Source organism: Abramis brama, assembly GCF_963993115.1.
Source record: "Abramis brama genome assembly, chromosome: 4".
Taxonomy (NCBI): Eukaryota; Metazoa; Chordata; class Actinopteri; order Cypriniformes; family Leuciscidae; genus Abramis; species Abramis brama.
This window is the reverse complement of record NC_139966.1, coordinates 50,000,049-50,026,387: the sequence shown is the minus strand read 5'-3', so window position 1 is coordinate 50,026,387 and position 26,339 is coordinate 50,000,049. Positions and strand designations below refer to the sequence as shown.

Here is a 26,339-nt window from a genome sequence, read left to right as displayed (position 1 = left end):
AATGTTTTGCGTTTTCTCATTTCCTCTAACTGCTTTTTAAAATATATATATATATATATATATATATATATATATATATATATATAATTTGTGACAATGTAATGAATAAATGGTATCTTTTGTTTATTAGGCAAAATATTGATATCAAAATAAAAAAGAATAGCCAAAATATTAAAATACAAATACTACAAAATTTGTTGCAATGCATGTAACCTGTTATACAAAAATATTTCAGATATCAAAAACATGAATCTTTAACAGCAGTTTAAGAAACCCCCATATCTCCAGGAACTGTAATATGATTTGATGAAGAGGCAGTGGGTGTGGTCAGTGAGTCATATGGCTCCTCCCTCTTTATTTGACTCCTCCTCCACATCATCATAGTCTGTTTTTAAAATCAAAAGCAAACTGATCATTTTCATTGTAATATTTACATCAAGATGTAGTTTAAATGAGAAACATAACAAATAAAAATGTATATATGCTATAGGAATGTTCAATAACCTACCCAACAGGTTCCTCTCATCTTCACTGCTGTTCTTCACATCATCATACTCCTCCTGATCTCCCTCTGATCCACATGTGAAATAAAAACCTCACATTGTAGTTTGTAAATCAGCTTGTGTCATTAATGATGTCATTGATCTCTTTCACCTCATGACTGTCTGAGATTATTAGATTTACTCCTGATAAAGTCGTGATGATTCATTAATGGTAGAAATGTTCAATATTAGTGGGTGAAGGTGATCATGAACTGCAGTTCTGTGTGACTCACCCTTTACATCTTTTACTTCTTGAAAGATCTGTCCATTAATGATGACATCATCATAATGCTCTGGTGTGTCCACTACACATGAACATATAGACAGAACAAGCATTGCATTATATCTTACAATGTAATGGGATTAATACATAATATTATAAATCACTATAAAAGGATTATGGAAAATACACCAATAACAATAAAAAGTAAACACCATTTTTGATAGAGTTCTGTCCACTTGTCATTACATCATCATAGCTCTCAGGTGTGTATTCTGTAAATTTAACATGAGACAATATATTATGTATATATATTTCTATATACATATATACAGATTTTAATATACTTTAAATATTTCTTCCTATTATAGAATAACCGAACGACACCTGTCTCACGATCTGGTTTCAGTCCATCAGTGATGACATCATCATAGTATCCCGGTGTGATTTCCTTCAAGGAGCATTTCACCCATGGGAACATTGATCTTTATTAAAAGTGGGTCATATATGTAGTCGAAATGTAAAATAAATTTTGAATTTGGTGCCTTCTTGACCGAGGAAAGAAAGAAAGTAACTTCAGGACGCATTTGTATGAAAGACAACAACTCCCACAATGCACCACATTGCACAGCTGCGCAAGCCACTCCCACTAATCCAGAACAGCATGAATCACTCATCCGTCTATAAGGCTAGCTACCACCGGAGCTTGAAATTCATTTCACACAAAATGTCTAACGTTAGTTAGTTGGCGAACTCATTAGTGAATTACTCCTCATTTGTATTTCTTTCGAAGTGGTGAATTATTGCATGGTAACGTTACCGGGATGTTCAGTCAGATGCGGTGCGAAACTAGGATGGTTCACAACACAAACGTCCGTGTCCTCGTCTGATTCAGAGATTTCGTCCAGGAGAAATTGGCATCATTTAAATTCTTTGCTGCAGACGGACTCTATCTCTGTGTTCGTAGTTGCATAGTGAGATCACCGGCGCCACCAGTCCGCCCCCAGCTCGAGCCAGTCTGGGCTCCTCGTCCGCGGCAGGCAGGTCTTCTGCCTCGGCTGCTCTTCGCTATAATGCGGCTTGTAAAGGTAGCCACAAACACCTGATTCAAGCATCAGACTTCCGAAATCCTCTTCTTCTACATCATATTGAGTAACGTTACCCTCCGCTATTGTCATATCTTCACATCTGTCTCCACAGTGCCTGTTAGCTTAGCTTCCAGAAGTCCCACCCACTGATCTGTAATAGGCCTGTAGCGTGAGCGGGTCCCGCCCCCTGGAATAATGAGGAGCTAGTGTTTGTAGTCTCTACACTTTTCAATGAAATGTGACTTCCTGCTTATTATGACGCAAAATGATGATTTTTACGTCATAATAAGCAGGAAGTAAAACACTTAAATCCTTATTTCTCCCATCTCAGGGAAAAATGAATGAAAAATCCACGTTTATTATAATATATGACTGGGTTTCTAACAATAAAAAGCTTAATGCAAATGGGTGAAGTGTCCCTTTCATCATCTCTTCTGCATCAACACATGTATAATTTGGGCATTTTTTAATATTTTGGGAAACAAAATAAATATAAAATATACTGTTGCAGGTTTTGGGTAATGAATGTTAGCTGTGTCCCAATTCAGAGGCTGTGTCCTCCGGTCGTCACATTTAAAATTGACTGTTATTCCTTGTGAGATGTAAAATACTGAAATTACTTTGAGTTATTTTTCTTAAATGAGACCGCCTCAGTGACGTATGCAGTCTTCAGATGCGACCTCCGGAGGACACAGCCTCTGATTGGGACACAGCCTCTGATTGGGACACAGCCTCTGATTGGGACACAGCAGGATCACTGACCTTTCAGGACACTGCCATTGGTGACATCATCATAATATGCAGTCTTGAACTCTTTTTCTAATAAGATAAAAGTTTTAGTATTGTGAACAGTTGAATTAGTGTTAAAATGTGTAAATATTTTTTGTATATATTTGTAAATTAAATTATTGATTTGGATCTACTTCAGCTCTCTAACCTGAGAGAAGCTCATCAGCATCTTCATACCCAGAATGCAGTTCTTCAGAGACGAGACTTCCTGTTAAAGGACAGCAGAACAGTCAGAAACATGTTCATCATTACAAACAGACTGAATCCTCATTTCTCCTTTAGATCATGAAACATTGTGTTACTTACAACACAACACAAATATTAATTACTTGCACTTTAAAAGCATTAGAGGCAGATATCCTAAGTTTTAGGCCTATTAGCAAACACACATGTATCCTCACATGAACCCATTCCTCACTGCCTTCCAGAAATACACACAGGAAGAGACAAACACACACACACACAAATACACACACAGACACATCTGCACCTAAACTTGCAAACATATGAACCCCTCCTTATTACCCTCAAAATACACACAGGAAGAGACACTCACTGACACACTCACACTCACACACACATAAAGATGCACCTGCAGCTCTGTGGTTTTCTGTGAGGAATTCTCTGGTTTAAAGCCGGAGGTTTAACAGGACTAATAATAGATGAACATCAAGTGTCTGACAGACTCTCTTATTAATCATATTAAATAAGATTCACGGCTCATGTCTCACCTCTCTGAGTGAAGTGATTGTGTCTGTGATGAATCTCCTCATAAACAGCCTCAGTCGTCGTCCTGTGTCTCCTCTTAGAGAGAGCTGTGAGTGTAGACAGACAAACCTGCTGTCAGTTCACAATACATGACTGATCACACACTGAATAACACACAATATGACAGTCTCTGGATCTCTCCTACCTCTCCTCATCACTCTGTTCTGCTGAATCAGTATAAGCAGTGGCACTAAGAGCAGTAAGAGCAAAACTCCCAGTACAAGCACAAGCACAGAGAGAGACACTGGAGGAGTTTGTGGAGGAGAGACTGATGTTGAGCGCACTGTCTGAGAAACTGGAGGAGAAGCTGATGTTGTTGTGGCAGGAGTAGTGGACACTGACAAATCTGTCAAATCTGTCAAAACAGACACAGACAGATTAAAAATCATGCAAATACACAGTTAGTAGCACTAAAATGATGTGAAAATCACTATTATCGGTCAGTGTTTTGCTCTGACTTGCACAGGTGAGTCCAGCGTGCTCTTTGTGGGAGCAGTCAGTGTGGTTCTTCAGGGAGAGAGGACAGTCCCACAGGTGAATCTCATTCCCTCTGCACTCAACTCTGTTCAGCCACACAACACCTTCACCAGCACCAAAGACTGAATTCCCATCAGCCCTCAGTGCTGCTCCACAACCCAGCTGCCTGCAGACCACCTGAGCATCGCTGATGTCCCACAGATCAGCACAGACTGAACCCCACACAGCGTTATGATACACCTCCAGCCTCCCAGAGCACCGGCCCAAACCTCCACTCAGTCTGAGAGGAACATGATCTAAATCACACACAGAAACATCACTGACCAGCTTCAACACATTTACAACAAAACACACTAAAGCTGGAGGCCTTTAAAGCTGTGATTAATTTTGAATGTGGAATAAAAATTAATTTACTGTACAAAAAAAAAAAAATATATATATATATATATAAGACAAAAAAGAAATATAAGCTTATGATAAACTTACTTGAACACCGTCTCTGGTGAGGAGATGAAGAGTTTGAACATGTCAGACGACTCTGAGGAGACTCATGATTTTCCTTCTCTGAAATATTAAAGTTTCAAAACATCACTAATCAGAATATTAGGCATCATAAATAATATTTAACCAAACATGATCATGTCAAACTATCTTAAATCAGTTCATTATCATCTTACCTGAGCAGGTGATATTGGCCACTTCATTATCACAGTCATTCTGTCCCCAGGGTGAAGATGGACACTGCCATAGAGTGGAATCATGACGTCGACATTTAAAATAATCAAGCCAATTATGAGACTTCAGTCCCTCTGAAGAACTGGGTTCACTGCCAGATCTTCCACAGTTCAGCTCTTGACAGATTAGACTCGCTGTGTCTCTGTTCATCTGGTTTACACACACATTACCCCAGGATCCATTGTAGAAAAGCTCCACATTCCCTTCACAGCCCTCAGTTAACCTGATCTCTTTAAACTCTAGAAAGGCAAGGAAGAGAATCAATGTCAACTTTCATGCGAGTCTGTTCATTTGGGATATAAACCATTAAAGAATTTGACGGTTCTTTTAGTGCTTTTAAGGTATAAATATTTGGAAAAACAAAATGCAAATCCTTTTCTAAAGGATGAGATCATTTAAATAATAAATATATTTCAAACATTTAAAACGATTCATGCAAAGGGTGTTTACACAGACTTTTTAGTAACTTTTTTGTCTTTTTTTTTTGGGGGGGGGGGGTATAATGTAATACTCAACCACTTTAAACAAACAAAAATGCTACTGACCAAATGCACACTATGTATATTTAGCTACATTTTGTTGTATGAGCATCCAGTCAGTAACTATATTTCAGTCTCAAAGTTTGCTCTAAACTGTATGTTTTTGATTCACTGAACAAAATTGACCCATTTGTTCAGGAATCTCTACACTAGTTATGCTGTGTGCTGAGAACCGACTCATTAAAGTCATTCATTTGGACAACATTAGTCACGCTATGCATTTCATGAAGTAATGTTGTGTTGTGGTAACGATAACTATAGTACTTCAGAAAACTCTGTCAGAGCACATAGAAAAGTGCATGTGAAAGAACAGTTATTGGTTCTAATATTTTATATATATTTTCAGAATAAGAACATATTCTCAGTTCCCAACACTGCTGTTGATGTGCATTATAGTGTACTGGATATTATCGGTCACATTGATAGGTTATTGAAATGTTATTATTTAAATTATTCTTTACAATTTACCTGAGCACACGACTCCTACGTCCTCCTTGTGTTGACAGTCATGTTTCCCCCAGCCTGGAGAAGAGCAGTTCCACAGGGACGTCTCATTCCCCTCACACTCCACCTCATCCAGCCATATGGGTCCAGAACCAGGACCAAACCAGGCTGGTACCTGCTGGTTACTGAGGGCCACTCCACACTGCAGCTGTCTGCACACCACATGGGCATCTTTAATATCCCAGGAGTCATCACACACTGTCCCCCATGAGCCGCTGTGAAAAACCTCCAGCCTCCCTGCACAGTCTCCCCCAGAACCCACCAGCCTGATGGACCCGCGACCTGATATTCAGAGAGAGAAAAACACATTATTGATCACTAACAACTGAAGAATCTGCCCAGATGTTGTTGTTCTCACCAAGGCAGGTGATTGACAGCTGTTGTGTGGAGCTGCAGTTGAGAGTTTGTGGAGAGCTGCAGTTCCCCAGATGAGCTTCACTCCCAGAGCACTGGAAGCCCGTCACACACTCATGACTGTGTTCAGGACTGGATGAAGAGGAGCCGGAGAAGTTCAGCACAGAGCCACAGCCCAGCTGTCTGCAGACCACAGAGGATTCAGTGAGACTCCAGGAGTCCAGCAGAACTCTCCTCCAGACCTGATGGATGGAAACTTCCAGCTCCCCCTCACACTGTCTCTCTCCAGACAACCGCACCAGACCGTCATGAACAGCTAGAGAGGAATCTGAGGAGAAGATCTGATGTTTAATTTAAATATTGTAAGTTTGAAAATATGGTTTACATTTATAATACATTTTACATAATAATAAATTAATAAAAAAAGTTATTTCAGTTTGAAATGACACTTGTGGTGAGATTAAATTCTATTTTTATACTTTTTTTATACTTTCAGCTGCACAATATCAGTGAATCTTCCAGTTATATGGACTCACCAGAGCAGACGACTCCAACATCTTGTCTATGAGAACATTCAGCTCGACTCCATGAAGAGACGGAACATTCTGAGAGTTTTGTTTCATTCCCGTCACAATCAAACACATCAGCCCAGATTTCACCACTTCCCTCTCCAAACCAGTCTGATCCCACAACAGACACAGCAATCCCACAATTCAGCTGCCTACAGAGGACACTGGCAGCTCTCATATCCCAGCATGCATCACACACTGTTCCCCATTTACTGAAGTACTGACGCTCAACTCGACCAGAACAGACGTCAGGACCATTGACCAGTCTGAGGTCAGTGTAACCTGGACAAAGAACAGAGAGTTTAGTTAAACTGTACAAAACATGCAAAAGAAATGGTTTAAAAAAGTTTTTTGAAAAGCTCCATTACCAGAACATAACAGTCCAATGTCACTCTCATTGGTACAGTTGTATTCGAGAGAAGATGATGTTGGACAAAAAGAAATATAAGACTCATTTCCTCTGCACTGAATCTCTTGTGTCCACATCTGAGCGTCTCCTTTTCCAAAAGCATCTTCTCCCAGCACCTGTACAGGAGCCCCACAGTCCAGCTGTCGACACACAACCTCTGCATCCTGCTGGTCAAAGGCAGCGTCACACACTGACATCCATGACCGATCATGAGGCACTTCTACTCTGCCAGAACAGAGAGATCCCCCAACCAGCCTGACTCCTTGAATAAAAAAAGGAACAATTTTAATAATATTTGCTTTGCTTCTTGACCTATTACTTTATAAAACTAAACAATTTATTCTGACCATTATTATTTTATTTTTTTTAGCAGTTTATTTCATGCATAAAAGCATTTCACGAGTTTGCACTTACAAATAATTATCTAGGGTAAAAGAGTAAATGTATTTGACGACTGGTGTGCTGTCCGGGGGAGAGCTCTGAATGTGGCCCGAACCCAGAGTACACCCGCTTTCTTCATTTAATGAATAACAGGGGAGAAAAACTTTAGTAAGATAAATGCACCCAGGGTGTTAAAATGCATGTAGTCTACGAAATGCTCAACCTTTGAACAATATATGTGTTTCGTTCGCAAAAGGGATTGTCTTGGACAAAAAAAAGCATGTTGCACACAAATTGCTTCATGTACATTCCATCTAGTAATTCAGCACGTCACATAATAGATTACTTCATCCCACACAGACAACCAAACAACCACCTGATGTAACATTGAATGTGGTGAGAAAATTTGTATTTATCCTGGAATTCTTTGGGAAAAAAGGTTAGTAATTATGAAATAAGCGTGGATGAGCTAAGCTTACCAGAGCAAATGACTCCGGCATCTTCATTATGTTCAGCATCTCCTATTCCCCATCCATTGAATCCACAGTTCATCAATGTAGACTCTGATCCAGTACAGAGTAAATCAGAAATCCAGATTTTTCCTGATCCTTCTCCGAAGTGAGCACCCTTTGGTGCACTTAAAGCCTCTCCACATCCCAGCTCTCTACACACCACTGTAGCATCAGACATATCCCAGCCAACATCACACACTGTTCCCCATTGACCATCGTGAAGAACCTCCACTCTACCAGCACAGGAACTCTTACCTACTAATCTCAGTGTTTCTGAAGGTAAAAAAGGCAGAGAAAGATAGAGAAAAAAGAAAAACAATTGTTGTACAATATTACTCAATGATTTTATGTCCATACTTGTATAGTTCATATGTCGTTCACCTACCAGCACATACAACGCTCACATCGTTGTCATAGGAACAATTGTGTGAAGGTAACATTGGACAGAGAGCAAACTGATACTCGTCTCCTCTGCACTGAATCTCTTGTGTCCACATCTGAGCGTCTCCTTTGCCAAAAGCATCTTCTCCCAGCACCTGTACAGGAGCCCCACAGTCCAGCTCTCTACACACAACCTCTGCATCCTGCTGGTCAAAGGCAGCGTCACACACTGTGTACCAGGTGTTTCCATGAGGCAACTCTAGTCTTCCAGAACAGCGAGAACCTCCAACCAGCCTTATGCCTGAAATGATTATGATAACAAGCCATTTAAAATATCAAGATATAAATAAAATCCCCAAAATAAAAAAGTAAAGAAAAGTTGAAGTATATTTTTAAGTATACTTTATCTAGAATACTAATATCAATGTACTAGTACAAAATTATAGGTGTATTTCAATACTGCTTGGGACTAAATTGCAATTTTAAGTATTTTTCTGAGAAGTATAAAAGTAGACAGGAAATATACTTTCTTATTTTTAGTTTAAAAGAAGTGTACTAATAGCACACTTGAATATATTACTTTTTCGTAAGGGAGACCATGGAGTGTTGCTTATAATGTTTCATAAGTGAGAGATTTTCTTGCGGCAGAATTAAACTTGCTAAAAATTAAAAGCTGTTTTGAAATCTTCAACCTATTGTAAACTATTTAGAGTAATGTCAAGAACAAAGAGTTGTTTCAGTCTAGAGTAACATTTGTGTCAGTACTGGTCCTTCATTTGGCACCCTAGGTGGTTGACTATTAGAGGTGTAACAATATATTGTGTCACAATTTATCGTAATTCAAAAACAATATTTATCATCCATAGCGACAATGTATTGTATACACAGCAACAGTAGGCTATAGTTCACCCAAAATCAAAGTTTAGATTTATTGAATGTAGCAAATATAATTAACCCAGAAGTTCACACATTTGATCTAGCATTATTATTAATCAATAAAAAAAAAATACATTATTTAATAAAATACAATATTTCATAATTGTTATTATTTCTAAGATTTTACTGGTGTCACCGTTGCTCTGTGAATAGGGGAGAAGGGCCAAGTAAGCCTATTCAAGTTAATTCATTATGCTATACCGAATTTAGCATCTTGCTGTACTTTTTGTAGAATATTTAGTCCGTTTTGTCTTTGTTTAAAGTATTAGATTCAGTATTCAGTATTGTGTATCAAGCTGAATCATCACATCAGTGTATTGTTACACCGCTATTGACTTGTCCAGCCCTGGATTTGGTGAGCTGTAATACTAATAAAACATCAGTTTTAATATTGTACATGAATTTATTTTTCAATTTCTGGTTTATTTTTAACATAAAGGTGAAAGTGTTTAACATTTAGAGTAAATTTTGTACATGAAATTAAACAAGAGAGTTTGCTGATTCAGGTCATGCATGCACTCTCATTAAACATGCATTAGCCTGATCACAACATAAAACAAATTTTGACTTCGAAATTTGTTACTGTCATGTAGATTTTTTATATTTGTACACAGTCTTGCAGCTTCTACTGTCACATCAAGATAGTGGTCATGTACAGTATGACTGATATAAAATTGAGCCGATAGATCGGTTCTAATCAGTTAAACTGTGTTATAACACTTGTTGGTTTCCACTATTTATGAACTTTGAACATTAATTTTAAAATCTAGTACATATTTTTAATAGAATAAATACATCAAATACATTTGATGTTGAAGACAGAAAACCAACCTACCTGAACAGATTACTCCAACATCTTCACTGTGACTACAGTCATGTTCACCCATTTTTAATTGTGAGCAATTGAATATTGAGGACTCTGATCCACTACAGAAAACATTATCCATCCAGATTTGTCCTGATCCTGGTCCAAAGTGAGCGGCACGCATTGTATTTGAAGTATTGCCACATCCCAACTCTTTACACACCACTGCAGTGTTTGTCAAACCCCAAAGATCATCACACACTGTTCCCCACTCTCCTCTATAATAAACCTCCACTCTACCGGCACAGGAATTATTACCATTCACCAGCCTCACATTTCCTGCAGACAAGATACAGAATGATTTACTGTATATATAATGCACAGTGAGAGAAGACAAACAACAACAGACTTTAAGTCAGCAAAACAGATGAACAGAGAAAATAAGTAAATTAACATTTATATTAATTCAAATATTACACATACAAAAGTGGAACTTATGTCATGACCATTTCATAACCAACACAGAGTAAATCACTACATTAACTCACACATAATGATCCTGTGTGTGTGTACGTACCAGCTGTGGCGAGTCTGATCAAAGATGACAAAAAAATGAGTGTTAGATAGCTCTCCATCTTCACTGATCATACACTCTTCTTGATCAACTCAGAAGTGAAAGGTTCAAGAGAGACAGAGACAGAAGGCTCTACAATCACCAAACAACAAGCCAATCAAAGTCACTTTTACCTTATTAGACAGAAGAGAGGAAATCATCAAACAGTTTCACTGACAAATCAGGAGACGTATTTATGATTTTCACCATATTTATTAAAAGCACGTCAGCACTGATGAACAGGACTCCTCCTCCACCTTATAGAGACACTTAACTGGGGAGAAACATGCAAGATAGAGGGGTGACAGTCACACGTACAGGAAACTGATTTCAGGAAACATTCCAGTTTATTTACAGCATCAAAGCACAGCATTTGCAGATATACAAATACAAACACTGATAACTAACTGCTTCATGTTTCTCACTTTGAGTCCATATTTAGAAATATTAGTTGGATACAAACAGAAATCAAATGTGCTGTTTTAAAGATTCTTTTTAACTACTATAATATATCCAGAAGTAGCCTATATTAGCAATGCTTGTCATACTCTCCAAGTGCACAGTAAATGTTATTTCACAAAAGAGTGTAAGGAAAAGAGAATTTTGTTTAAAAATATTATAATGATTTTAAAAAGACAAAAAAAAAAAAAAAAAAAAAAAAAAATACATATGTCTTTCCTACGGAAGCGTATTGCATTCACTTGAGGAAAAAAAATCTACTCTGTTTTTCTGAATTAATGAGTTAATTATCTCAGAATTACGAGATAATTTTTCATGAAAAAAAAGTTTTTGCTCTGTTTTTCTGAATTAACGAGTTAATTATCTCAGAATTACGAGATAATTTTTTCTTGGAAGAAAAATATTTGCTTTGTTTTTCTGAATTAATGACTTAATTATCTCAGAATTATGAGATAATTTTTCATAAAAAAATATTTTGCTCTGTTTTTCTGAATTAACGAGTTAATTATCTCAGAATTATGAGATAATTTTTCATAAAAAAAAATTTGCTCTGTTTTTCTGAATTAATGACTTAATTATCTCGTAATTCTGAGATAATTAACTCGTTAATTCAGAAAAACAGAACTGCATTTTTTTTAATGAAAAATTATCTCATAATTCTGAGATAATTAAGTCATTAATTCAGAAAAACAGAGCAAAAACTTTTTATTCATGAAAAATTATCTCGTAATTCTGAGATAATTAACTCATTAATTCAGAAAAACAGAGTAGATTTTTTTTCCTCAAGTGAATGCAATATGCTTCCGTACTTTCCCCAGTTCATCATTTAGGAATACTCGACCAAGTTTGCAGCTTCACTTGTGTGTTTAATACTGCAATACCGATCTATTCCTATGGGTGGCAGTAAAATGACTATGAGATGCTTCTGGTGGTGAAATCGCCGGACTCGTTATCTGGTACAGGAGCCCCAGTTGTGTCAGTAAAATTTTACTCAAGTTTACAAACCTTTGACTGCAGTATATTAACAAATTATTATTTACCCTAACAATTTCAAGAATTATGTCATATTTTCAGTCTACTGTTTAGAATCACAAATAGTGATTCCCCAAATGAATAGTTTGAGTCGGTTGTCACTGAATTGTTCAAACTTCCGCACTGAATCTTTGGAGATATTTTGTATCACGGAGAACAAATTCAGCGCTCCGTGAAGTGTGTCTTTACCTACAACAATCAACTGAAACGAAACCTACTACAACCACATCGTTTGTCAGATATCAAGAAGCTCTAAGTTCAAAATCTGCATGTGCAGCTTTGAATGACTCGGTTTTGCAGGTAAGGACAATTTTTAACCAAAAGAATACTAAAAGTACCAAAAAGTAGAATGACATTACCATGCTTTCATTATTGGCTGCAGCACTGGAGTATAGATGAAATTGCCGTGATGGCTCACAAAGGTACTGCATTTTTTTCGGTTTGTAGTTTTTGACGATGCATGGGCTGCACGGGGTCCTAATGTTCTTTTGTTGAGCATTATTAACTCATAATATAGTGGTAAAGTTATTATAAAGTGATTCATATGGTATATAGAGAATAAATACACATTTTAAACGTGTTACAGATTGTTGACTTACGCATAACCCTATAGCCTAAAGCAAACAAATGTGTGTGTGTCTGTGTGCATTAACTACTTGGAGAAGTTCATGCTGATTCTGAGTATGGGTTACATACGTTGCAATGTCACTTTCACTTTGTTTGGCAGTCGTTGCCTAATGGTTAGAGAGTCAGACTGTAACCCAAAGGTTGCGGGTTCAATTCTCAATACTGGCAGGAAACGAGTGAGGTGCCCTTGAGCAAAACACCTAAACTCCAATCACTCCACAGGAGCCACAGCAAAAAGATTCCCACTGCTCCGAGTGTGTGTCCACGGTTTGCAGTGTGTGTTCATTACTGCTAATGTGTGTGCACTAACTTGGAGGAAAAATTGAGATTATGGGTTACCTTCACATTTCACATTCATCTACAGCCTGAGAATGGATTTAAAAGTAAAATGACAAGCAGACAAGTGATATGCATATTTATTATGGTTAAAACACACCTGACCACATAAAATAATAATATTTGATACAGATCAATTCTTTAGCAGGTTTATTATAAAAGTTATTTAATGCATCCAAAATAAATGCAAATTTTTATTATTTTTTTGTGCATTTTTCATAAAAAGTACAGTAGGCCTACATGCTGTCACCATGGTGAGGCTGTTACATCACATTTTTTGTTGGTAATTTAGCAGAAAATGCACTGTTGTTTGTATTATTACTATTAACAAGGCCATAATAAACAATACAAAATCTCACAGAGGCATATCAATTTAAATACAAAAACCCCCCAAAAAAACAAACAAACATAAAAACCTTAGACTTGATATATCAATAGCAATTTCACTCAAACTTTTAAGTTTTCAAATTTCTTGAACTGGCGCGGTCATTGAGCCGAATGGCCCTCCTCCTTTTTTTGACTCCTCCTCCACATCATCATAATCTGTTATTAAAAACAAAATCTTAATTCATGTTGTAATCAGATTCATATTTTAAATGAAGAACTATGAACTTAATAACTTACCTAACAGGTTTCTCACATCTTCACTCACACTCATCACATCATCATAGTCCTCCTGAACTCGCTCTGATCAAGAATGACATAAAAAACATCAGAATATAAAACACTTAAACTGCGTCCCAATTCAGAGGCCGCATCATATGAAGGCCGACTGCGTCACCGTAGTGCGACGAAGACTGTCCAATTCAAAGCCTCCTTCAAATGCGGCCTCCAAATGTGCCTTTGTTTCCCGTGAAATGAAGGATACAACAGACGGATCCTCCGTCTGAGTGAATTTGTTTCCCGTGAAATGAAGGATACAACAGACGGATCCTCCGTCTCCGCCTTGCCTACCCAGAATTCATTGCGCTCCGGTGACGACAGGATTATTTTTAGAATAATTGCAGAATTACACTATTAAATGCAAGTATTGCGTATTAGCTTACTCAAATATCTAACTATACAAATCATTTAAAGCTGTTCAAATGTTGACATATCTTACTAAGATGTGATTATATATAGTTTATACTCTTTATTATATATAGAAATGGACTATGGTGAACATATTTAGACAGTTTGTGAACCCTGTTTTGGTTTCGGACAGTTTAATATAACTTTCAAAAAAGTCCAGTACAAACGTTACTGCCGCTCATCATCGCTGTCACAGTTGCTAGGCGACAAGAACAATCCCCCGTAGACCGTCCCATTTAACAACACTCGTTTTGACCTTCGGGCCTTCAAAGGATGCAGCCTCTGAATTGGGACACATCTTTATCTTATTTGAGTCCCTGAATCCCTTTTCCCTTTAAGTGTATTGATTACACAAAGCTCATGTCTAATACTCATGTAAACATGTAAGGGTGATAATAAAATGTAGTTCTGTTCAACTCACCTTTTTGCGAGCTCTGTCCATTAATGATGACATCGTCATAATTCTCTAGCATGTTAACTACACGTGCAAATATAAGCCCAAAAAGTTAAATATAAGACAAAAAACATTAAGGCAGTCATTTTAAAATATTATCAGTTATGAGGTTTATTTTAAAGGAATATATTTAAAAAAAAAAAATCAATAAAGATACACCTTTTTTGATGAAAGAGTTCTGTCCACTGGTGATGACGTCATCATAGCTCTCAGGAGTGTCTTCTACAAAATCACACATTCATCACAAACATTATTAATGACATTTAAAACTTTTTTTTTTGTCCGTTAATATACAGAAATAACTTTAATATACTGAAGTATTTCAATATGCTATTATAGAATAACAGAACGACACCTGTCTCACGATCTGGTTGCAGTCCATCAGTGATGACATCATCATAGTATCCAAGTGTGATTTCCTTCATCTCTTCTGCATCAACACAGAATATGTTTGGATACAAAAGCCAAAATATGTCCTTTTTGCAGGTCATGAGACCATTAAGTTATTAATCATTTGGTAATAAATCATGTGATCAATTAAAAAGGTCACTGACCTTTCAGGACACTGTTGTTGGTGACATCATCGTAATATACAGTCTTGAAATCTTTTGCTAAAATGGAGAACAGAATGTTAATATATTAATAAACAGCAGAATTTAAATAGTATTGAGTCATTAGTCAAATATTTAATAGAATTTGTTAATTACATTTATTTAGTTAGGTTGAATTCAATGAAAAATATTTTGAGTGCAATGAATATGCGCTTCTGCTGTCTAACCTGAGAGAAGCTCATCAGCATCTTCATACCCAGAATGCAGTTCTTCAGAGACGAGACTCCCTGTTAAAGGAGAGAAAAACAGTCAGGAACATGTTCATCATCACAAACACTGAATCCTCATTTCCATTGGATCATACAACTCTTTATTTTATTTTTTAACATTAGAGGCAGAAATCCCATGTTTTTTTCTGTTTGTTTTCTGTTAGGCCTATTAGCAAACACACATGTATCCTCACATGAACCCATTCCTCACTGCCTTCCAGAAATACACACAGGAAGAGACAAACACACACACACACACACACACACACGTACAAACATATGAACCGCTCCTTATTACCCACTAAAAATACATACAGGAAGAAACACACACTCACTCACTCACTCACACACACACACAACACACACACACACAACACACACACATAAACATGCACCTGCAGCTCTGTGGTTTTCTGTGAGAAGGTTTAACAGGAGCCGGAGGTTTAACAGGACTAATAATAGATGAACATCAAGTGTCTAACAGACTCTCTTATTAATAATATTAAATAAGATTCACGGCTCATGTCTCACCTCTCTGAGTGAAGTGATTGTGTCTGTGATGAATCTCCTCATAAACGGCCTCAGTCGTCGTCCTGTGTCTCCTCTTAGAGAGAGCTGTGAGTGTAGATGTCACGGGGTGACAAATAAGCCCGGGACTATCCCCGCTAGAGGAACGTCCCTGTTGAGATTTGGGAAGTGAAACACCGTCCCAAAGCCGAGTGAGTGCCTGTCGCTATGGAAACTAGTGGCGGATTGACAGCAGGTGTGGGTAATTTGCGCTGAGCGTTTGAGTGGGGCCACGCTAGTTCATGAGAGTATAAAAAGTCAGAGGAAGAGAAAGTTGTTGTTGTTCCTCTCCTGCTTGTGGTGCTTTTGTTCCCGTTTGGATGTGGCTGGCTCCTGTTGGGAAGTGTTCTCTGAAGTGTGTCGTTGAGGGCTCGTTGCGAGGAAAAAGGAATGTCGTGTGTATGAGGAATTGAAGACGGAGAGAGAGGGAAAGAGGGAAGTGCATCGTCTGGATGAAAGAGTGAAGATAAGTAACCGATTAGTGAATCTCCTACCACACGTTGATATTGAGATAGATGTGGGTTGAAGTGCTTGGAGTGTACCGTATGAATATCACTGAGTGAATTAAACTGATTCTCTGCCATTCTTATCTCCTCTTCCCGTTTGGATGGTGAAGCGAATCCAGTTTATGCCTATGAAGAAGTGTTTAAAATCTCCTTCCTCTCACTGCCGATCCTCTGCTTTTTGAACCGAGACCCAGGGTGAGTGCTGGCCTTAAGTACACTAAATGAGTGGATTTGCAGTGTTTGAATTGACATTCCTTCTCCTTCCTCGCGTGGCATATTGGAGTGAAAATTCCTGTGAGTGTGTGAAAGTCTGCTTTTAACTGCCGTGCGCTCGCCCAAGAGGCAGGCTGGTATATTGTACATCTTCAGAGCTTGGAGAGATCGAGTACGTCCAACTGAGGAAAGGTTTGGGAAGGACAGCTGGTGTGAAGTCCTGTTTTCTCCACGACATATGTAAGAACGTTATACGGCTGTGTGAAGTATTGACTCTGTCTGCCCTAGAGAAAGCCCAGCCCAGTCTGTGACTGTGAGTGCGCTGCAGCCCCGAAGCCCACCTGTATGGAGTGAAGTTTCTGTCTTCTCCGCGACACATGTGAGAACATTATATTGCTGTGTGAAGTATTGACTCTGTCTGCCCTAGAGAAAGCCCAGCCCAGTCTGTGACTGTGAGTGCGCTGCAGCCCCGAAGCCCACCTGTATGGAGTGAAGTTTCTGTCTTCTCCGCGACACATGTGAGAACATTATATTGCTGTGTGAAGTATTGACTCTGTCTGCCCTAGAGAAAGCCCAGCCCAGTCTGTGACTGTGAGTTTGCTGCAGCCCCGAAGCCCACCTGGATGGTGAAGTTCCTGTCTTCTCCACGACATAAGAACGTTATATCGCTGTGTGAAGTGTTGACTCTGTCTGCCCTAGAGAAAGCCCAGCCCAGTCTGTGACCGTGAGTTCGCTGCAGCCCTGAATTCCGCCTGTGGAGAAAGCCCAGCCCAGTCCGTGACTGAGTTCGCTGCAGCCCCGAAGCCCACCTGGATGGTGTGAAGTTCCCGTCTTTCCCCACGACACATGTGAGAAAACTATATTGTTGTGTGAAGTGATGATTCTGTCTACCCTAGAGGAAGTCCAGTTCAGTCGGTGACTGCGAGTTCGCTACAGCCCTGAAGCCCACCTGTCGGGTGCGAATCACTCGTCCGCCCAAGATACCCACCTGCACACTATTGACTGCTGTGAACTGTCTCCCACTTGAAAAGAGGAGAGGAAGCTGTGGCCATCCACTCGCCGGAGAACTCACCTGTCCAATCTACCTTCCATTGTGTACCCGATACCAGCTGGAGAAAGGAGCCCTGTTAACCTACTTACCGTAAGATACCTACCTGCATACTATTGACTGCTGTGAACTGTCTCCCACTTGAAAAGAGGAGAGGAAGCTGGGGCCATCCACTCACCGGAGAACTCACCCGTCCAATCCACCTTTCATTGTGTACCCGATACCAGCTGGAGAAAGGAGTCCTGTTAACCTACATACCGTAAGATACCTACCTGCATACTATTGACTGCTGTGAACTGTCTCCCACTTGAAAGAGGAGAGGAAGCTGTGGTCATCCACTCACCGGAGAACTCACCTGTCCATCACCTCCCATTGTGAACTTGATACCAGCGTGGAAGGAGCTTGGTCGATCTACTTACCGTAAGATACCTACCTGTATATTATTGACTGCTGTGAACTGTCCTTCACTTGGAAAGAGGAGAGGAAGCTGTGGCCATCCACTCACCGGAGAACTCACCCGTCCATCACCTTCCATTGTGCACCTGATACCTGCTTGGAGAAAGGAACTCTGTTAATCTGCATACTGTGAGATACTTACCTGTCCGGTACTCCTTACTGGAAATCGCCGTCTGTGGGGAAGACTGTGTCTGCTTGCCATCTTGGACTCCTCCCTGGACGAGGGAGAGAAGACTTTTTAGATTAGGATTACCAATTGTTTTATTCTTAATAAAATTTGTTACTCTTTATTCTTCGACTCTGGTCTCGTCTCTGGCACGCTCCTCAAAGTGTTCTGGGTCTAGGGGTGGGCATTAGTCTGGTTCGGCCCATCCCGACCTGTGACAGAAATTTGGCGTAGTCGGCAGGGTTACACTTTGAGTTGAGCGACCAGAGTTGGTGATGGCAGAGGGGGAAGAACCTGGGGCTCGGCAACCTGTCATGCCGATTTTCATGGGTGCCCCATGGGCCCCGAGGTATGGAGGCCCGGGGTCTGAAGTGAGTCTGTCGGAGTGGAAAACCCAGGTCGAGTATTTGGCAGGACTCCAGGGTCTGAACGCCGCACAGAGGGTCCAGTTTGTGTTGAATTCCCTGGAAGGGGATGCAAGAAGGAAGTCCAGTTCAGTCGGTGACTGCGAGTTCGCTACAGCCCTGAAGCCCACCTGTCGGGTGCGAATCACTCGCCCGCCCAAGATACCCACCTGCACACTATTGACTGCTGTGAACTGTCTCTCACTTCAAAAGAGGAGAGGAAGCTGTGGCCATCCACTCGCCGGAGAACTCACCTGTCCAATCTACCTTCCATTGTGTACCCGATACCAGCTGGAGAAAGGAGCCCTGTTAACCTACTTACCGTAAGATACCTACCTGCATACTATTGACTGCTGTGAACTGTCTCCCACTTGAAAAGAGGAGAGGAAGCTGGGGCCATCCACTCACCGGAGAACTCACCCGTCCAATCCACCTTCCATTGTGTACCCGATACCAGCTGGAGAAAGGAGTCCTGTTAACCTACATACCGTAAGATACCTACCTGCATACTATTGACTGCTGTGAATTGTCTCCCACTTGAAAGGAGGAGAGGAAGCTGTGGCTATCCACTCACCGGAGAACTCACCTGTCCATCACCTCTCATTGCGTACCTGATACCAGCCTGGAGAAAGGAACCCAGTTAACCTACATACCGTAAGATACCTACCTGTATCCTATCGACTGCTGTGAACTGTCCCCTACTTGAAAGAGGAGAGGAAGCTGTGGTCATCCACTCACTGGAGAACTTACCTGATCATCACCTCCCATTGTGAACTTGATACCAGCGTGGAAGGAGCTTGGTCGATCTACTTACCGTAAGATACCTACCTGTATATTATTGACTGCTGTGAACTGTCCTTCACTTGGAAAGAGGAGAGGAAGCTGTGGCCATCCACTCACCGGAGAACTCACCCGTCCATCACCTTCCATTGTGCACCTGATACCTGCTTGGAGAAAGGAACTCTGTTAATCTGCATACTGTGAGATACTTACCTGTCCGGTACTCCTTACTGGGAATCGCCGTCTGTGGGGAAGACTGTGTCTGCTTGCCGTCTTGGACTCCTCCCTGGACGAGGGAGAGAAGAAGACTTTTTAGATTAGGATTACCAATTGTTTTATTCTTAATAAAATTTGTTACTCTTTATTCTTCGACTCTGGTCTCGTCTCTGGCACGCTCCTCAAAGTGTTCTGGGTCTAGGGGTGGGCATTAGTCTGGTTCGGCCCATCCCGACCTGTGACATAGACAGACAAACCTGCTGTCAGTTCACAACACATGACTGATCACACACTGAATAACACACAATATGACAGTCTCTGGATCTCTCCTACCTCTCCTCATCACTCTGTTCTGCTGAATCAGTATAAGCAGTGGCACTAAGAGCAGTAAGAGCAAAACTCCCAGTACAACCACAAGCACAGAGAGAGACACTGGAGGAGTTTGTGGAGGAGAGACTGATGTTGAGCGCACTGTCTGAGAAACTGGAGGAGAAGCTGATGTTGTTGTGGCAGGAGTAGTGGACACTGACAAATCTGTCAAAACAGACACAGACAGATTAAAAATCATGCAAATACACACTTAGTAGCACTAAAATGATGTGAAAATCACTATTATCGGTCAGTGTTTTGCTCTGACTTGCACAGGTGAGTCCAGCGTGCTCTTTGTGGGAGCAGTCAGTGTGGTTCTTCAGGGAGAGAGGACAGTCCCACAGGTGAATCTCATTCCCTCTGCACTCGACTCTGTTCAGCCACACAACACCTTCACCAGCACCAAAGACTGAATTCCCATCAGCCCTCAGTGCTGCTCCACAACCCAGCTGCCTGCAGACCACCTGAGCATCGCTGATGTCCCACAGATCAGCACAGACTGAACCCCACACAGCGTTATGATACACCTCCAGCCTCCCAGAGCACCGGCCCAAACCTCCACTCAGTCTGAGAGGAACATGATCTAAATCACACACAGAAACATCACTGACCAGCAATACATTTACAATGCATTTTATGACTATTTAAAGTTGTGACAAATTATGAATGTGGAATGTGGATTCCGTGTACAAGTGCTCAGATATTAATAATTCAAGATACTGTGAATAAAGAAAATACATCCTTGTTATAATTATCTTACTTGAACACTGTCTCTAGTGAGGAGATTCTGAGGTAGAACATGTCAGACGACTCTGAGGAGATTCAAGAGTCTGCTCCTCTAAAATTAAAACGTTAAAATTTAACTCAATACTGAATAGAAAAATTATAAATATTAATAATAATTATAATGAAACAAACATGACGTTTTCCAACTATCTTAAATCAGTTAAATATTATCTGACCTGAGCAAGTGATCTTGGCCACTTCATTATCACAGTCATTCTGTCCCCAGGGTGAAGATGGACACTGCCATAGAGTGGAATCATGACGTCGACATTTTAAATAATCAAGCCAATTATGAGACTTCAGTCCCTCTGAATAACTGGGTTCACTGCCAGATCTTCCACAGTTCAGCTCTTGACAGATCAGACTCGCTGTGTCTCTGTCCATCTTGTTGTAACACACATTACCCCAGGATCCATTGTAGAAAACCTCCACATTCCCTTCACAGCCCTCAGTTAACCTGATCTCTTTAAACTCTAGATGGAAAAGGATGAGACTGAGAATCAATGCATTTAAAACAATTAACTCTTTAATGTCTTCTCACTGTCTTTTTATAAGGAGGCATACAGTGAAATAATTGGTCTCAACTTTACATATATAAAATGGAGGACACTAAAACCAAAAATGTGGAAACATTCATGCATTAGTGTATAAATATATAAAACACTAAGTTTTTTTTAAATCGCTTGCACAACATTTCTGAAACTTATTTTTTTTAAACTTACAAAACCACAAAACATGAACACAAGAAGCAAAACATCACAAATCTCTTGCAAAAGCAAACACTTCATTTAAATCTATATTACAGTTTTTTAAAATTGTTTTACACACTTTATACTTGAGGCCCACTTAGCGTAACCATTCACTCATATACTTAATCTTCAGACCAAGTCTGCAAAACTGCAAGCAGTCAATGTGAAAAATGTAAAACACAAAAAACTATTGTATCTTTAACTTGTTCAGTGCAGTGGAGTGTACAGGAGTTTATCACACTTACATGTATGTGCACAAATACTGTATATACAGTATGTATGCTCAATCGATAAACTTTACAGTTATTGAACTGAACTGACTTGAGCTGAATAATGACACTATTGGCTTGTTAGAGCTGCTTTACAGCAGAATTTGAATTTGTTACAATTGTGAACCTTCAGTGAAACAATCTGTATTATATAAAGCGCTACAGAAATAAATGTGAATTGACATATTCAGTATATATTTACAAAATAAGCAGAAATCCAAGGGTCAAAAGTGTATTTCTTTCTCAAAAATTGAGTTTTGATTTCTAAGTGATCAAATTAGGTATATTTACACTATAAAAAGAAATGCAAGAGGGTAAAAATAATTTCTTTCTTTCTGAAAAACATTGCGTTTTGAATCCTAAGTGATCAATTTATGTTTTCACACATTGGGTGTAGGTAATCGGAAAATTATTGTACCATTTAAATGGCTGTGTTTTCTAAAATAACACAAGAAAAACACAAGTTTTGAATAATGAGAACTGTGTTAAGCATTTTGCAAAAAGTTTGTTTTACAAATGCTAACTGAGTGTAAAGCAGATAATGTGATTGCAGTTTTGCACACTTGGTCTAAAGATTAGGTATATGAGTGAATGGTTTCTCTAAGTGGGCTCAAATACCACTTATAGTGTGTAAGCAATTTAAAGCAAAACTGTAATACTAACCAATAATGTGTTTCTTTATTTACACTTTGTCTTCTGATCCAGTCAGTAGTTGTAAGATTTATGGCTTTCATTCACTAAAAAGAACCAAACCATTAGAGTTATTTGTTCGGAAATCAGACTACATTTGTGGCGCTCTGTGTTTTACGAGTTCACACTTACAAATGATTAGATAGAGTAAAAGCGTGTGTGTATTTGGCGTGCTGTCCGAGGGAGAGCTCTGAGCTCAGAATGTGTCCCGAACCCAGAGTACTCCCCCAGTATCTCTGGTTAGGATAGTAACCGAGTGTGAGGAGACAGAAAACACTGTCGAGGAACATAGGCGAGTCGGCTACGTATTTATAGACCCCATTTCATGCTGATTGGATAGATCATTTGAACATGCTCCCCACGAACTTTGTTAATACAACATCAGTTAGTGCTGTAGATTCATAGTGTCGTGTTGCGGTGCAAGTAGTTTAGAAAACTCTGTCAGAGTATTTTTGTATATTTAACATGTATAAATACACTTGATCACATACATAGGTTATTGAAATGTTTTAAAATATCGTCAAGTTACTATTTAACTTATTGTTTGCTGTTCACCTGAGCACACGACTCCTACATCCTCCTTGTGTTGACAGTCATGTTTCCCCCAGCCTGGAGAAGAGCAGTTCCACAGGGACGTCTCGTTCCCCTCACACTCCACCTCATCCAGCCATATGGGTCCAGAACCAGGACCAAACCAGGCTGGTACCTGCTGGTTACTGAGGGCCACTCCACACTGCAGCTGTCTGCACACCACATGGGCATCTTTAATATCCCAGGAGTCATCACACACTGTCCCCCATGAGCCGCTGTGAAAAACCTCCAGCCTCCCTGCACAGTCTCCCCCAGAACCCACCAGCCTGATGGACCCGCGACCTGATATTCAGAGAGAGAAAAACAGTGCTTGTACATGAACATTATTCATCATTAACAACTAAAGAATCTGCCTAGATGATGATTTTCTCACCAAAGTGTTTGATTGACAGCTGTTGTGTGGAGCTGCAGTTGAGAGTTTGTGGAGAGCTGCAGTTCCTCAGATGAGCTTCACTCTCTGGAGAGAGTATTTATTTGTAATTCAGTATTTATCTAAAATGTATACTACATTTTAATCTGAAACCAATGACTTTATCACGGTGTGAATTTGCTCACCAGAGCAGACGACTCCAACATCTCGTCTATGAGAACATTCAGCTCGACTCCATGAAGAGACGGAACATTCTGAGAGTTTTGTTTCATTCCCGTCACAATCAAACACATCAGCCCAGATTTCACCACTTCCCTCTCCAAACCAGTCTGATCCCACAACAGACACAGCAATCCCACAATTCAGCTGTCTACAGAGGACACTGGCAGCTCTCATATCCCAGCATGCATCACACACTGAGCCCCATTCATTGAGAAACCGAAGCTCCACTCTTCCAGAACAAGAGTCTGAGCCGTTTATTCCATTGACCAGTCTGAGATCAGTGTAACCTGTGCAGAGAGCTGGCAGCTTATTTAAACATGAAACTAGAGTCCAGATAATTGAGCAATACAACATCAGTATATTAGGTATGTAATTTATCTAAATAAATGCCAAATGTTTATACTTAACCAGAACAAATCACTCCCACATCATTGTCATGAGAACAGCTGTGTATCTGTGAAGATGATCGTGAACAGTCGTCTATTTGAGACTCATTTCCTCTGCACTGAATCTCCTCTGACCAAACTCGACCCTTTCCTTTTCCAAAAGCATCTTCTCCCAGCACCTGTACAGGAGCCCCACAGTCCAGCTCTCTACACACAACCTCTGCATCCTGCTGGTCAAAGGCAGCGTCACACACTGTGCCCCGTCCATCTGTACGAAGGATCTCCACTCTCCCAGAGCACAGGTGAAACCCGTCCACAAGTCGAAGTCTTCGCTCTGAGTCTTTGAATTATAAAGACAGATCATTAATTAAACATATTTATTCACCTGGAACACTAGAAAAATCTGAATTTTCTGTATTTGTATTTCATTCATTCACTTAATCTGCACTTATTTTATCTGTAATTTTATTTTTCATCTGTAATTTTCTAATCTTCATTAAATAAAGAATGTAAATAAGATTGTCAAATCAGACTGTGAATAATAAAAAATACATTTCATAGGCCTATTTAGTGGGGATTCTCTGCATTATATTTTATTATAAGAAAAAAAGGAATGGGGATAAATATAATATCATGAACAAAATAATTAAACAGATTGCATGTTTCATAAAATTGACGCTGATGAAGTTTGTCCTCACCAGCATACAGAAACATTACGCTTGAGTGAGAATTATGAAAGAGTGATGTGATAAGCTGAGGGGAAGCTTACCTTTACAGACGACACCAGCATCTTCACCATGATTACAGTCCTGTACATTGTAGCTATCTGATCTACAGTCTTTCAGTGCAGTCTCTGATCCACTACAGTATACATGAGACATTGAAATTGGTCCTGATCCTTGTCCAAATTGAGCGTCATATGTTGCTTTTACAGCCGTCCCACAGTCCAGCTCTCTACACACCACTGCAGCATCATCAATATCCCAGTAATAATGACACACTGTTCCCCACTGACCATCATGAAGAACCTCCACTCTTCCAGCACAGGGATTATTGCCATTCACCAACCTCACACTCACACTGTCTACACATGAGCGACAGGGAGACAACTAGTAAATATACCAATGTAAGTGTAACATTACATGTAAATGATTTCAGCTCATATGAAAGAATAAAGTACCTCTTTATGTACCTACCAGAGGTGCTGAGTTTTACCATATAGCACAGAAACATCAGCATCAGACAGCTCTTCATCTTCTGCTCGACACACACTCGTCAGCTCAGAATGCAGCACAAGTTTCTCCTCTGCTCCCTCAAACACACTGAAGAAACTGGCTCCTGTCAGTCCCCTAAAGAGAGAGAGACTCTCACAGCTGCCAATGACACTCACTGTTACCTTATTAGACACAACAGAGGAAATCATCAAACACAATCACTGACAAATCACACAGCAGCATTTTTATTTTCTCCATATATATCAATAAAGTGTGAGCGCTAATGAACGGGACTCCTCCTCCAGTGTGAAAAGACACTTCACAGAGGATAGAATCATATCTTTCATAAGTCAGGATGGAGATAAAGTCACACTAAACTTAAAGGAGATTGATAGAGAAACACTGCAGGTTATATTCAGCATCAAAGCCTGTCACTGCACACAGGAGATACAAGACTGATGACTGATTATTGTAAGTCTGATCACTTCAAACACTTGTGACTTAGTAGAAAATATTTTTTTCATGAATTATTTGAATAAATGTAAAATTTTAATCTCATTGTTTCTGGATAAATTATGCATAATATCACTAAATGTGGATTTTACTGCTTTGTTCTTTTATTCTAAAAATACAATTGTATTACACCATACAACAGCTATATTGTTGCTAAGCTATTCAGATGTGTTTTTATTAAATAAATTAAATATTATCTACATAAATAGGTAAACCTATTTAAAAAAATAAAAATAACAGCAATGAATGTGTGTTTAATGCTGTATTTGTCCAGTAGATGGCAGCAAAACACCTCTTACTGTAAAGACTATAGTGTTGCACATGAGGGAGAGTGAATCAATTGTTTTTCTTCAGTTATATCAACATTTATAACTTGTTTCATGTAGTAGAGCTCATTTCACTG

At 39.5% G+C, this 26,339-nt stretch overlaps 2 protein-coding genes across 2 annotated transcripts; both read right to left on the bottom strand.

Annotated features, from left to right (window-relative positions):
* Window positions 1-335: 335 nt before the first annotated feature.
* Window positions 336-25,520, bottom strand: LOC311082243 (scavenger receptor cysteine-rich type 1 protein M130-like; the record flags this gene model as incomplete). The annotated part of the gene is made up of 18 exons (XM_084112975.1): window positions 25,406-25,520; window positions 24,979-25,293; window positions 24,232-24,549; window positions 7,855-8,160; window positions 6,978-7,256; window positions 6,553-6,867; window positions 6,021-6,344; window positions 5,627-5,944; window positions 4,562-4,858; window positions 4,371-4,448; window positions 3,866-4,180; window positions 3,553-3,762; window positions 3,371-3,454; window positions 2,788-2,847; window positions 2,613-2,669; window positions 776-847; window positions 509-571; window positions 336-385 (listed from the first exon to the last, which is right to left on the bottom strand). Exons 1-18 carry the CDS (start codon window positions 25,461-25,463, stop codon window positions 336-338), a joined length of 3,519 nt encoding a protein of 1,172 aa, XP_083969101.1. The 5' UTR covers window positions 25,464-25,520.
* Window positions 13,212-18,405, bottom strand: LOC311080739 (uncharacterized protein). Its single transcript, XM_084110856.1, has 8 exons — window positions 15,953-18,405; window positions 15,380-15,439; window positions 15,156-15,212; window positions 14,957-15,031; window positions 14,761-14,823; window positions 14,569-14,625; window positions 13,701-13,763; window positions 13,212-13,619 (listed from the first exon to the last, which is right to left on the bottom strand). Exons 4-8 carry the CDS (start codon window positions 15,024-15,026, stop codon window positions 13,540-13,542), a joined length of 333 nt encoding a protein of 110 aa, XP_083966982.1. The 5' UTR covers window positions 15,027-15,031; window positions 15,156-15,212; window positions 15,380-15,439; window positions 15,953-18,405; the 3' UTR covers window positions 13,212-13,539.
* Window positions 25,521-26,339: the final 819 nt, after the last annotated feature.